The sequence below is a fragment of the Melanostigma gelatinosum genome (assembly GCF_949748355.1).
Source record: "Melanostigma gelatinosum genome assembly, chromosome: 15".
In the NCBI taxonomy this organism is placed as follows: Eukaryota; Metazoa; Chordata; class Actinopteri; order Perciformes; family Zoarcidae; genus Melanostigma; species Melanostigma gelatinosum.
The window spans coordinates 4,577,302-4,591,859 of NC_136648.1; the positions used below are offsets into that span (position 1 = coordinate 4,577,302).

General features: G+C 43.6%; 2 protein-coding genes across 2 annotated transcripts; one reads left to right on the top strand and one right to left on the bottom strand.

Moving 5' to 3' along the window:
* The first annotated feature begins 2,839 nt into the window (after positions 1–2,839).
* On the top strand, positions 2,840–8,227 carry pnp5b (purine nucleoside phosphorylase 5b). The gene is made up of 6 exons (XM_079284933.1): positions 2,840–2,947; positions 4,545–4,714; positions 4,821–4,924; positions 5,586–5,761; positions 6,393–6,583; positions 7,245–8,227. Exons 1-6 carry the CDS (start codon positions 2,928–2,930, stop codon positions 7,460–7,462), a joined length of 879 nt encoding a protein of 292 aa, XP_079141059.1. The 5' UTR covers positions 2,840–2,927; the 3' UTR covers positions 7,463–8,227.
* Positions 8,228–11,076: 2,849 nt separating this feature from the next.
* LOC306789011 (uncharacterized protein) lies at positions 11,077–14,018 on the bottom strand. The gene is made up of 4 exons (XM_079284762.1): positions 13,716–14,018; positions 13,396–13,457; positions 12,720–12,813; positions 11,077–12,616 (listed from the first exon to the last, which is right to left on the bottom strand). The coding sequence occupies exons 1-4, from the start codon at positions 13,921–13,923 to the stop codon at positions 11,562–11,564; spliced, it is 1,419 nt and encodes a 472-aa protein (XP_079140888.1). The 5' UTR covers positions 13,924–14,018; the 3' UTR covers positions 11,077–11,561.
* Between the last annotated feature and the right edge of the window lie 540 nt (positions 14,019–14,558).

Here is a 14,558-nt window from a genome sequence, read left to right on the forward strand (position 1 = left end):
TCAGTCTGCTCACCTGAAAGGAGACGCACAATTATGGGGTCAGATTTGTGGTAAAAAGCAACAAATACTAAACAAATACAAGCTCAAATGAGCACATTTCCCACCAGCTTAGTTTTTTTTTCAGAAAACTTTAATATTATATAACATAACATATCTAACATTTTCATTTCAAATAGCATATTCCCATATTTATTTTACTTTCAATCTTAGATACATAAGTGTGAAATACAAAAAGTCCAAGAGGCTGATGCTGCAACTAGAGTTGCTCAACGAATGAATCTTTAAGGTCAAATCAAGCTGAACTCATGCAGAGTTCTGAATAATCACTGAATCAGCAGCTCTTTGCATTGGAGCTCCCCTCACTGGTGACAGAAAGCACCACCGCTCCCCTGTGATACACAGTGTGAAAGGCCACGACAGCCACAGACGCCATCGCGGTGCAACGTCTCTGTTGCAGGCTGAATATTACCGAGTTATTGACATGATAAACGGGGTCTCTCTCTCTCTAACATGCTGCCTGTATGCACACCTACACAGAAACAGGTGATACAAATGGCTTCAGTTTGCAGCTTAGAAACTGCAAGAGAGATTGTATTACATAGTATAGACTGCATTAACTTCAAAGAATATGATGTTGTATAATACGAACAAAGGTGTTGACTTCAGTCAGACTCGAGTCATAAACTTGCATCTCCATCTGGGTTTTAACATCAGTGACTTTACTTAAAAATACTTGATAACTTCTCACTATCTAACTATCTCACGAACCACGCACTGAGCTTTGATACTTGAAAATACTTGATAACTTCCAACAAGCCCAAAAAAACACATTTAAAAATTGCGCCACTGATCACTTAATTTCCTGAATCAATTGACTTGGGACTTGGGACCTGAGTGTCAAAGACTTGAGACTTATACGTGTGACTTGTAAAACAATGACTTGGTCCCACCTGTGATAACTTCTACCCCCATCAGAGAGCAGTAATGAGCAGGAAAGAGGAAGAAAAGAGGAATTCAACCAAAAACACCACAAGTAACAGAAAACATTGAAAGGTGTGTCTGGAGTTTCTGACACACTGTTTCTGCAGGCTGGAGTGTGCAGTACGAGCTGTACTAATACAGTTACATTCATAATATACTTTACATGGAGATGCAGTTTAGTAGCAGGACGGCTCGCCGGTGGAGACAAACATTATTTATTTTCCTAAATGCAAAATGAGCTTTTGTATTCGAATGTGTAGCAAAAAGGACAGTTGATCTGCAAAGAAAGTAAATCTTCTCTGTGCTCTGTTGTTGTTTTTTTCTTTGTTTGTTTTGTTTTTTATCAATGCAAAACTTTTCCACTTTAAATTAGTTCACAGCGTGAGAGCAGCAGGCTTTGGCTGGCGCTTCAGTACAAAGGGGCCTGACAGTGTGTGAATACAAATCAGTGGTTACATAACAGTTTGTAACAAGAACACTGGCTGCACTGTGCTGGTACGTGAAACAAAACACACAAACACACACAAACACACACACACACACACACACACACACACACACACACACACACACACACACACACACACACACATGAAACAGTTATTTGTATAAATGTGATAACTGGGAATTATATGTCATTGAAACTATGAAAATGGAAAGAGATACTTTTTGAAACGAAGTAAGTAATAATTTTATAATTTGTTCTCAATATTTTCTGAAAAGCACTGTATGCTGCTTTTTATATTTTCACATACTTTTCAAGTCTAACATTTTTTTGTAATTTCAACAAATTACAAAGAATTTGTCAAAGAAATATTTTTCTCATATCTTGTAAATGACTATTGAAAGAGCACGTGTATTGTCAGAGATGATCAAACACTTTTGTCTCTTTTTGTCTCCAGCAGAATTGCATCAGCAGGAAGAGCAACACGACCACGTTGTGAGTGAGAAAATGCGGCATGCTGCCTTCAGGTACTGTCGGAAATTCTACATTTAATCTCCATAAGTGGTCACGCAGGGTACATAATGATATAAAGTGGCCACACAACAAACAAAAGCGGAAGGATTATAGTCCAAAACAATAATTGATGACACCGACGTGTCGAGTTGTGTTTCAGAAGTGTTGCTAACAAGTATTTAATGTATGTGTTGCTTAGCTTTTTTAGTTTTGTATGCTTATGCTATTTTTCATTGTCTCATTGCACATACGCCAATAACCTCTTCACATAAAGGACAAAACTGAAATAAGGTATCCGACACACTGAAGCTGACATATACAGTATGTTGGTAAAAAAGGTATTAAACATAACAATATCAAACATCAACAAATTAAAATATTGTAAATATTATCTTTCTGTCTTCTGCACCAAATAATTCTCTGAATTTCATTGAAATTCCCAGCATAGCATAGTGCCTAACTGAGGGTTTTGAGTGATGATGTCAAACTGCATATTTTACTCATATGTCTGCAAACATAACTGCAGTACAAACTAAATTGTACCGCATTTAAAACATCTAGTGCTTTTCTTGGCCAATGAAAAGCACTTTGACTTGCCTCTGGGTTTGAAATGTGCCTTATAAATGAAGCTGCGTTGCCTTTCAATGATAGCTCGTGTTTTTGTTTGTCATAATTTTCGTCTAGACTTTTCCCCGACTGACTGACAGGAAAAACTGACCGTCTCTGTTTTGGGAGGGGGTGGTCGTGAACGCACCATTGGTTGGCGGGACGAGAGCGTCGGAAGCGCCCCCGAATAACGCCCGCGCTTCGACCAATCAGAGGCTCTGCCTGATTGTGAGGTCAGTGGAATGGAGCGGCCGTGTCGGTTGAATGGTTAGGGGGCGTAAACGACAAAAAAGAACCGGTGCCTCCATCAAGACACGCTAACATCCGCGATAGACTATTTCACACGGAACAACTGTCGACTCTTCCTGCATCACGTATCATAATGTCCGAGTGTGCGTCTAGGTGAGTATATCAATTTTTACTCGTGTATTATTACAATAATCCAATTATTTATGTAGATACGATATAATGCCGCGGTGATGTCGACTTGACAGGAATTCATCGCGGGGTTTCCATCACTTATTTTACAATGAGAGTTATATGTTTAGGCTGTAATACGTTTTGTTAAGATAGTAAACTCCGCTTAAATGTAGCTCTACATTTGACCCAAATCCCCAGATAAACGGATACACTGTCACGCCTTAGCCTGTTAACGGATAATTAAAAACGTTCCGAGAAGGCTGAGAGGATGATGCTATTCCTCATGGACCACGTGGGAGAGGCTGTTCGAGGCTGCGGAACATTATGCTCACCGATGGGCCGGGAACCCCCCTCACTTGTTCCGCACTGACGTCACTTCTATGAACCCAACGACCCGTTTTGAGTCACAGAGGATGGTTCCGTTCTGCTGCTTTGACTTTTATTTGTCCAGTTATGCCGAGTCACCAAAAACCACATTATGGCACAAAGAGCCACAACAAAAACTCTCCCGTTCCTGACTGAATGCGCGCGAGACGATGGCTACATGCTGGCAATGTGCTTACACTGCAAAAAAATATATAATACATTCCAATAAATTCAAACACAAACTGAGAGGTTTAACCTAAATGTCATGGTGACCCAAAAAAATTAAATTATTGATAGGAAACATCCACAAAAATTAGCTTTTAGCAGTGGTGAAATGAAACAAAGTACTCAAGTAATGTACTTATAGTATTTCGATATGCTTTACACAGGAAATATATTCATCTCAGTGCAGTGATTTATCTTTTTTTTTTTTTTTAAGATTTTATTTGTACAGGGACAGTTCACATTAATCGACAGCACACACTAATAAAAACATGACTGTAAATGTGACAGTGTTAGCTAAAAAAGCTAATTTTCAACCGTTGTCCCTGGGCACGGTGTTAGAAGCCGCTAAAAACATTTAAACATTTAAAAACTGTTTAAAAAGACAACAACACAAAAACAAGCAAACAGAGCTGTGCAATACAATCCTGCAGACACAGGGTCAAACATGACAGACAAGCAGGCAGGCAGGCAGGCAGACAGACAGACAGACAGACAGACAGGCAGGCAGACAGACAGACAGGCAGGCTACATACGGACATGGCAGGCATGAGACTGTTAGTGCTGACACACCTGGTTGTTAATGAGCCAGGCTTTGAGGTTGTGTGTGAAGAACCTGTATGTGGTGCTCTGTCTTATGTGTGATGGGAGAGTGTTCCAGGTGACGGAAGCTGTGACAGAGTATGATAGCTGGCTAAACTTGCTTCTCCTGCCTGGGACCACAAGGTCCCCGCGAGCTGTTGCTCTGGTTAGTCTGCTATTGGTCTTTTGTGTTATGAAAGTGCTCAACGGGGGAGGTGCAAGGCCATTAAGAATTTTAAAGGTTAAGCAGCTGTTATGGAATTTGACAAGACTATCCCAACACAGAAGATGTTCATTATCTTGAACATAAGGTTGGCATGACATGGTTAACCCTTAAGTTACCTTGCTAACACTTTGTTGATCCAAGAGCTGAGTACTGATCTCTTTGCTTGTCGTCTGACTCTCTCAGTGAAAGCTATGAGGAGTGTCGGACCACAGCTGATTGGCTGCTGTCCAGCACGCAGGTGTGGCCCACGTTGGCAATCGTGTGCGGTTCAGGTTTGGGGGGGCTGGCCAAGATGCTGAAGGACCCTCAGGTCTTCAAATACAGTGACATTCCCAACTTCCCCCGGAGCACAGGTATGCACGCTGGTAATTTATGTGTGCCTACATGTGTGTGGGCTCATAGTAAATGCACTTGGTGGCTAATAAAGTGTGTGTGTGTGTGTGTGTGTGTGTCTTGCAGTGCATGGTCATGCTGGTCAGCTGGTGTTTGGAACCCTTAAAGGGAAGCAGTGTGTTTGCATGCAGGGCAGGTTCCACCTGTACGAGGGCTACGCCGTCCAGAAGGTGAGTAACGATTTAAAAAAGCGCCGGTAAAGGTTGTTAAAGGCTAGCACTGAGGGGAGAAGTACTCAGGTCTTTTACTCAAGTAGAAGTACTCCATTGTAAACTGTCTGAACCTTTGAGATGTGGCACTGGGGCAAAACAAGACCAGCCACTGGTTTGACACATTGTATTTTATAAACTGATCATTTGTTTGGTTTCTTTTCTGGAACTAGTAACTGTATCTGTCAAATAAAGCAAGTGGAGTAGAAGTATAAAGTAGCATGAATGGATATTCAATTATTCAAGTACCTCAAAATTCTCTATATATTATATAATGGATATTACTCCAGAGGCCTCACCGTGCACAGTTTTCCTTGAGTGTTATAAAAGTCTTTGTCAAACAGCTGCTGTCTGATCTCACAGCGAGCAGAGGAGGAGATATCAGGGCGTGTTCTTTGATGTGAACACAACCTCAGACAGATTGTCCACTGCAGTAAACAGGCGTTATCACGTCAGTGGTGTTATGTAATACTCTGATTTCTGTCAACGTGGAAAAAAAACATTTCTCAGCAACACACATTCTTTCTTTCTGTCCCGTTATCTCCGTTTCACGCGAGGTTCGTGTGACTTTTGCATGACAACAACTTTAATACTAGTTGTTTTTTAACCTTGTGCTCTCCAGATCACGCTGCCCATGCGCGTCTTCAAGTTGATGGGCGTGGAGACGGTCTTCCTGACCAACGCAGCCGGAGGCCTCAACCAGGACTACAAAGTGGGCGACGTCATGATCATGAAGGACCACATCAACATGCCGGGGTTTGCTGGGATCAACCCGCTGGCTGGACCAAATGATGACAGGTGGGTGGAGGAGAAGGAGGGAGGGATGTTTCTATGAGGGCAGATAACACATTCTAACACAGATAACACATTCTTTTGTCACGTTAAAATGTTTTAATGCTATTCTCTCAAGTGGGGGGGGGGGGGGGGGTAGCACACTATAGGGTCGGTTCTCCAAAATATCAACAAGATTCGCAAATGTTTGTCCTCAATATTTGGCTGAAAGATTTCAGATTTTAAATTTGTCATCAGCTCAAAGTGGCCGTGAAGTCATTTTCATTCAAATCTCCACTCTGGAGATGAAGAAAAGTTATTTTTCCAGCTATTTCAAGCAAGCACTTGCAGCTCATTTAGTGTTTGAAGGACCCCGCTGTGCCTAGTTTGCCCCTCCCCCACTATATTTTATTTGCATTTTTCCAGGCTCCCACACAAAACAGCCACACTTCTGCTCTGGAGCAGCAATAAACTGATGTCAGTGTCAACAAAGGCACCTATTTAACGCACATCTGAAACTCTTTGACATGACGTGTCGCTGCAGAGCAGAGCTCTGTGTAACGTCAGAGCACCTGAGTCATTTGGGGGGTAATTTCAGTACTGAATGGCACAGTTGTGTGGATTTCAAGTTGAGTCACCGCCTTCATCTTCACTTCAGGTTTGGCATCCGCTTCCCCTGCATGTCTGACGCTTACGACCGCGAGCTGCGACAGTTGGCCCGTGATGTGGCCTCAGAGCTGGGTTACAACGACTTCCTGAAGGAGGGAGTGTACTGCGTCCTGGGAGGTCCCTCCTTCGAAACCATCGCTGAGTGTCGCATGCTGCACAATCTGGGCGCCGACGCTGTCGGTGAGTGTCGAGTCTGCCCGCCACACACACACTTTTACTTCTATACTTGTGAGGACTTTACCCGAAACGTAACCACCATAATTACATGCTTAACTTTAAGCTAACCCCAACTGAGAGCCATTAAAAAGCTCACTGTTGAGAAACTTCAGTGAGAAACACTGCTCACACAACCAAATTACAGTGAGGCCTTTATACGGCATACATTTATTTTTGTAAACAGTAATGGTTTTCTCTCCACCTCCCTACACTCGTATTTTAAGGGAAATTAATTTGCCAAAAAAGACAAAACGCACAATAAACAATGTTAAAGAAAAATATGACTGACGGCATTATTACTAATTGTATTGTCACGTTTGTCGTGTAGTGAAAATCTGATAAACGTGAGAGCCCTAGTCTAATTAGCATGAAAAGTAATGTATTTATAATGGGGGTTATAGACATGGATACTTTTTTTTTCACAAAGCAATCCTGTTTGTTTATTTCTAACATTTGCCTGTGATGAAATATTAAAGGGACAGCTACTTTGTCTCTTTACAAGTCTGCACACCTGTGCGTGTGTGTGTGTGTGTCATGCTGGATAACCAACAGGGACACTGAGTAACATTTAAATAACAAGTTTGCAGCATAAGTTCTCACCTCCTCCTCGTCGTCTGTGCTGCAGGGATGAGCACCGTCCACGAGGTAATCGTTGCCCGCCACGCCGGGATGCGTTGCTTCGCCCTGTCGCTGATCAGCAACCAGGCGGTGATGGCCTACGACAGCCAGGAGAAGGCCAGCCACGAAGAAGTCCTGGAGACGGGCAGGCTGCGGGCGGAGCAGCTGGAGAAGCTGGTGTCCACCATGGTGGCCCGGCTGGAGCACAACAACAACTCCTTCTGAACATAAAACGGACACCTGGTCCCAGGTCAGCTGTCTGGCTTCAGAGGGGGTTTTAAAACGCTTGTTGGAATGCTACAAAAAAGGTGCAGAGTTATAAACCACCAGGCTGTCTTTACCTGATAGACGTCTTGCTCTGCTTTGTTTCCAATCACTGTTATTTTGTCTAGTCTTAAAATCCTGTAAACTGGTCCACTTTTTTTTAATACACTCCTTTACCAGCAGCGTTGACATTTTACGAGGTGTACAGATGAATTTGTCTGAGTTATTCTCTGACCGCTGTGATATATTATGATACTGTACTCAGACAAATGTTTCAGTGAAACGGCATCGTATTATAATTTCTAAAATAATAATATAAATATTTATTGTTTCAGTTATTTTACATTCCCTGATGTCAGTTAACAACGAATGTGAAAACAGTGATATTCAAATTATTTAATGTCGAGGGCCAGCTCATCACGTCATGTTTTAATAAAATCATAGTTGGAAGGGGGGGAAATAATAATTTCATATGGTGTAAAAGAGGTATAAAATGTTCTAAAATATTCATACAAATTGTATTTAAGTGGTGTTCTTATTTGCTTTGAGCATCGAGCATCAAGATGTTGGAGAAAGGGATTATAACCTGCATGAGACGGTTACCAGTATGTCGATTTGCTTCCATGTCTTCTCACTGTGTTAGCAGACTGGGATTCTGTCTTTTAGAAGGATGTTGCTAAAAACTGTGCTAAATGTGGATCTACTTCCACAATAAAATGACTTAAACAGTGTTTTTTGTGCAAGCTTTGTTTAAAACTAAAAATATTTTGTGCTCATTTGTGATTTGTTTGTTGGATGAACCCGAGATTACGAACTGGGCAAAGCGGGCAAGGCCCTGAAAAGGTATTTCGTATGATTTTTTTGTAGTTTGATTGCACATCAGTTTGGGGATATGCAGCACACATTGCAGCACATTTTAAAAAATGTGTGTTACCACAAACCAATTGACACTGAAAATCTGGCACATGCTTCACCAAAGGGGCTGGGACCCAAGGTCAAATAAAATGGAATTGTCATGTAAACTGCTGCCGATGGTTAACTACAGGTTCTCTATCCGGCATTCAGAGCTTTAATATAGCAGCAAACAAATTCCCTAAATTTTGAATTCCCAAATTGGACCTAAAGGTTCTTCTCCAAACCATGAAAAACAGCAACAGACCAACAAGGAGACAAGAGTGTCCAGATACTTAATGTTCGGTCATTTATCGACAGGAAACGGAAAAATAAGAAGAGAGAGAAAGAAAACGGTATCACTAAGCTCTGTCTCCAGTACAGCAAGTACAGTCTGTGTCTTTAAAGCGCAACCTACTGATTCAATGCGAGCTTCCCACAGAAAGAACGCCAACTGATAAATCCAGGTGGTGTCCACAGCTGTCCTCTGTGAGAGATGGTTGACATTTTGACTGTTTGTCCCACACCTTATCAGCCATGTTTACCCTATTTTTTATTTGTTGACCACTGACATGGAGACTCTAGTCTACACTGTGCCCACTTTCTAACCCAAAACATATCCACTACCACTGGTCCCCTTCCTCCTCCTCCTCCAAAAAGAAACATTTTCCATGACGCTCGGGCGAGCCTTTCTTATGGCCATACAAGGTCGTGAGAATAGCCTGAGCTGTCCGTGACTTTAGGTATGTTTTCTTGAAGCACCTGCTGTATTTGAAACAGGAAGTAAATCATATGAGTGGACTGACCTGCAAGAACTCTGTCTATAAAGGGAAATCATTAACTTCTTCCTCCAACACCTTTAAATGACTGCGTGTATGTTTAAATAACTGTGAACGTTTAAATAACCGTTTGTGTGTTTTGCAGTACAAACAAGGCATGAAACATGAAGGCTGCTCTGTCTCTACAAAAAAAAAGAAAAGAAAAGGAAGCACCTCTGGCACAGAACATACAGCAGCAGTGTTTATACTATACGTAACTACCTGTGTAACCCTTTCCATGCCGAACTAAACCCATTAGATACATCGTAAACAATGGAAAGTGTACTTGAAACATGCAGCAGGAGATGACAACACCAGGGATAGTGTGCCCAGATGAACCACACCACAGCAGCATCCCTGCTGACAAAGCAGACTCTTTAACTCGGGAGAAACAGGAGAACAATAAACTCCATCGGCCTGCTGCAACCTCTAGTCTAAACATCTTAAACTGACATCAGAACTGGATGAAACATACAACACCATCAAATACTGAGCAGGCGGCAAAAGGAAGACTAGTGTAATGAATCAGGGATGGCAATCAATGCACCGTAAAATATCTTTGCCAATAATAACTGCCGGTATTACGACTGCAGCAGTGCAGCATTCAGGTGCTCCTTTCACTCTGGGCTACAAACGGGAACTTTATTGAAGGGTGAGGCTCCAGTTCCTGTTCAGGTGTCAGGCAGTCATGGTTCCCTCTCTGCACCGAGTCAAAGGACGAGTTAGGCTGCCCTCTGGTGCCGTTTGAGTGGCAGAACTTCAAGCTCGAGTGAGGTCGATCAACGACTATTTTCATCATCAATTAATCGTCGTCTATGACGCAAACGTGCCAAAGATTCCTCCCGTTTTACATAACCGTCAACTGTAAATCGTGGGTTTTTGGATACAGAAAAAGTTAACAATCTGAAGGCGACATCTTGGCCTCTAGAAAACTGTGAGAGCAATTTGTTCAACACCTTCTGACATGACAGAAAATACTATAAGAATGAATAAAATAAAATGTTAAAATTTCAGATCCGTTTGCTTCTGATGTATGGAAATTACAAATCAGTCACAGGATCAGACTGAAGACCTGTGTGACGATCATGGGGTGCAGCAGGGGGCCGTGCAGCAGGGTCCGGAGGATGTATGTGCATGTTAAAGGACTACGCTTGTTGTCTCTGTTGTTCTGTTTTAGTTGCGTCTACGTTGTGTTTATTGTTAACTGGGCTGTACCACAAAAATGCTGTTTTATAAGCCTCATTTTGAGAACAAAATGAATACAGTAAATAATGTGCTGGAAAAAAATCTTTTTAACCTCCCTGTTTAACCGTTTGAGTGAAAACGCATCGTGTTGTAATTTCTAAAGAAATAACATCATAAACAATGTCACCATAACAATGTCACGTGCAACAGCACCTCTGGTGCACCGAAGCATCAACTGCTTGTAAATCTTGAACAAATCGCCACTCAGTCGGTTCCCGGTGAATCATAACATTTGACGATTACACCAGCCTTCAATAAAGACTCAAAATGAGTTCACTCCGACTACCCAGTCAATGAGTTCACTCTGACTACCCAGTCAATGAGTTCACTCCGACTACCCAGCCAGTCAGACATGTCCTTCTCCATTCCTGGGCGCCGTTCCCACTCTGTCTCACTTCTGAATCATACTTCCTCAAACATGAGTCCGGAAGGTCTGCATATTTGCAGGTTTAAGCGATGCTAGTTATAACCAAAAGAACAATATGATACATTTTCGCAACAGATAATAACCTCAACGCAAGAATTACAAACAGTGAAGAAAAAAAAGAAAGAATCCAGCTGCTGATTTAAACGATCCTTTAATAGAAATCATAATAAAATGGCAAAAAGGATTTCGGAGATATGTTTTATGGAAGAATTCAACAGTCACGCAGCTTTTTTTTTACCAATGTTGACGTCAAACCATAAACCATAAAGCGGCGCTTCACTGGCTCGGAGTGGAAAGCGCTCTCGCGACCGCTAAAGCAGAGAGTTCATGTGGATCGTGAGCAGCTTGTGCTTCTACAACTAAGGCCAAAACAAGCTGAAGATCAGTATGCAGGGAACTTTGAGAGGAAATATGCAGGATTTCTCTTTAAAGAGACATTTTGGACCTTGTTTTTGCGTGTGCAATTCAGTTTGACGTTTTAATCATGATAGGTATTTAAAAATGAAGCAAGCATCTTAAAATCCACCCAGATGGATCTTGCATAGTGGAATATGCATTAATATACAAAGTACGTGAGAAATAACACGAGGTTGAAAACACCAACCATGTTTTCGGTTTGGTTTTTGAGGGTCATTTTCTGTCTTTTCACCTGAGCAACGTCCCCGTGGACGTCTCCACCTCAGCTGTACGTGTGGATGATTCTGTGCCGTTTCAAATGGTGCATCAGGATGAAGGTTTTCCCGCACAGCGAGCAGCTGTAGGGCCGCTCGCCGCTGTGCGTCCGCTGGTGGACCCTCAGGCTGCTCTGCTGCGTGAACCTCTTGCCGCACTGTCCGCAGCCGTACGGCTTCTCGCCCGTGTGCGTCCGGTGGTGTATGCTGAGGTGGGACGAACACTGGAAGCTCTTCCCGCACACCGTGCACCAGAACGCCCGCTTTCTCTTGTGGCTCTGCTGGTGCAGCTTGAACTGGTGCAGGCGGCTGAACATCCTGCCGCAGAGGGAGCAGGAGTAGCCGCGCGCCGTGCCAGGGGGAGCTTTGTGGGGGTGGAAGCCGCCCGCCGTGAAAGTGTTGTGCGAGTGACTTACGGCCGGTCTGTCTCCGGCTGCGGTCTCCCTCTCGGTGTTTTCGTCCGGCTGCTTCGGCTGTGCGACTTGTGAGGCGGTTCTCTGCGAGTAAAGCTGCTTCTTCGGCCGGTCTTGCTGCGACTGGCTACCCTTGGGTCTGGGTTGAAAGCTGGACGACTGCGGAACGTCGCTGTTGTAGATCCCGTTACACGACCTCTGAGAGGACAGCTGCTGGACGCCGGCAGACTTGGTAGCGTTAGACACCACGTGAACATCGGAGTGGTCCGGAAATGTGCTGGAGTACTCCTCCACCACGCTAGAAAAGTCAGGGAAACCGGCATCGATGTCGTTACCTTCGATTATGGACGACCAGAGCTGATTCTCTCTTTCGTCCATGGAAAAGTCAGCAGCAAGTTGAGTCTGCTTCCCTGCGCCGTGCAGGCACCCATCCTGACTGAATCCCGACCGGTCCTCCTCCTTCTCCGTCTTGACGGTGAACTGAAGGCCGCCGGTGTCTCCTGCATGCTGACCAGCGTTATACAAGTCACCGAACTCCGATGCCTTTCTCGCGGCGGACTCCGAGCGGTTTAACCGACGGTCCTCTTCCAGCTGCCGGCTCTCCGGAGCGTTAGCTGGGTTTGCTGGATGACGGTATCGAACAGCAGAACCTGCGAGTGACAGACGTGAGCTAAATTTAAGCTCGACCGTGCAGTTAATTTAAGCGGTTTTATTGGATTTAATTCTTGCTTAAAATCCAGTTATTTAACTCACCAATCGGTCCAGCAGATTCACTGACCCACAGCATCTCATCTGGACTTTCCTCTTTAATTGTGAGCGAAACCGTTGAGTCGTCAATATCGGGGAACTAGAGCAAGAGAGGACGGATTAAACTCTTCGATGCAGACATTTGTGTATTTACAGAACACCAGCATTCATTTGGAGCATATTTGCTCTCCACCAGCTCCTGAAGGAAATATCTGGCTCTTTAGGCGTTTAACTCTCCACCATGTTCACCGACTAGTCGCTTATTTTATCCGTCAGTTGTGTGGTTCTGGACAGGCATTTGAAAATTCATTGGACCCTGAAAAGGTCCAATGAATGGGTCCGTCTAGATCTGCTTTACAAAAGATCTCATGAGTAGTTCAGAGCAGTAGATGACTCGGGTCGTGTGGACGGCTGGCGGCCGGGGCCCCCAGTAAGCGCTCAGCTTTTTACCCCCTTGTGAACGGCCCTGACACGTGAGCGCACGGTCACGTGATGCAGCGCTGTTATAAAAGTCATGTTGGGAGCAGCATTACTTAATTATAAGCATGTTCAAACACTCATTGGTGGCCCCGGGGGGGCACAAAAAGCAGTTTGCTAGATTGCTGATCCAGCCTTGCTTCAGGTACATACCACACAGTATAAATCAATAAATCTGTTTATGGGGTATGAAAATGACACGGACCTTAATATCTCCAGTGGGATGCGGACAGCTCCCCACATCAGTTCCTCGGTCCATATAGTTTTCTACAGCAGGAAAGGAAAACATACATTTTTTTAAAAAAAAACAGAGAAAAGGAGGTAATACATCTAATTTAGTAATCAATGGACATTAACATAAAGATGAATTTACGGAATAATGTACAGCATTCCTACAGTGCTGGCTTTCACTCATTGTCCTCCCGTTTAAGAGATGATCAGGACACTCAAACATCAATATGCATGACGGTAATAGTTCACTCGCGTCGTTAATTAACAGCGTAATCAAACAACTAAACATCTCACCAAACCCGCGCTGCAGCTGAGCGGTTTTGTTCTCCGTCATCAGTAATTTCCTCTTCAGGATATCGTTCTCGCTTTGCTTTTGAGAGATTTCTAGATGCAAAAACGCACATTTGTCATCGACTAGTTTGGATATCTCTGCCACTGCCGCTTTCACCAAAACCTCCATGATCGAGGATAACTGGGTTTGAAAGGGAATGCACGTCGCCATGTTGACTCGTGCAAATATGCGAGGGCGGAGAATAACAAATAAATCCCTCCACGCGACGGTTTTGATTAAAAAAAAATTGCGAAAACAACCGACGGACTACATTTTACATCCTCCGTTTAGTTCTAGCTAGCTGGCACCGTTGCTTCCGTGTGACGGCGGAGGGCTTTACCGTAAATACACCAGTAGACACGCAGGGAAATTACAACCAACCAAGGGGGGGGGGGGGGGGGAGAGAGAGTGAGCGAGAGAGAGAGCGACAGAGAGAGAGAGACATGTTTGACGTCTTTCACCTTTTGTTTGCCATTTCACATTTTCAGTTCCCCCCCCCCCCCTCATAGTGCCTACTGACAGATGTATTTGTAGGCTTTATCCTATGAAAGCTGCCCTCCGCCAGTCCACTTAAAAATGAAAAGCTACCCTATAACCCCGTCTGCAGAGCAGGTCGCCTACAATAACCTTTAAAATACAAACTTTAAGCTAAAATAGTCACGAAGAACCAGTTAGCGCGGAACGGTTTAAGACCACTCGATCCTAAAGGCCCAATCTGTGATTTGTGGCCCTCGTCATTTGTTCCAAGGGGTCCCTTGAGGGTGTGTATTGGTTCCTCTTCTGATTATCGTTACACGCCATTTTCA

Excerpts from the sequence above, each read along its gene's own strand:
- LOC306789011 (XM_079284762.1), bottom strand. The coding sequence starts at position 13,923 with ATGGCGACGTGCATTCCCTTTCAAACCCAGTTATCCTCGATCATGGAG. Across the intron at positions 13,458-13,715 it reads TCAGCTGCAGCGCGGGTTTG|AAAACTATATGGACCGAGGA; the intron begins GTGAGATGTTTA and ends TTCCTGCTGTAG. Across the intron at positions 12,617-12,719 it reads TGAATCTGCTGGACCGATTG|GTTCTGCTGTTCGATACCGT; the intron begins GTGAGTTAAATA and ends TGTCACTCGCAG.
- pnp5b (XM_079284933.1), top strand. The coding sequence starts at position 2,928 with ATGTCCGAGTGTGCGTCTAG. Across the intron at positions 2,948-4,544 it reads ATGTCCGAGTGTGCGTCTAG|TGAAAGCTATGAGGAGTGTC; the intron begins GTGAGTATATCA and ends TGACTCTCTCAG. Across the intron at positions 4,925-5,585 it reads AGGGCTACGCCGTCCAGAAG|ATCACGCTGCCCATGCGCGT; the intron begins GTGAGTAACGAT and ends TGTGCTCTCCAG.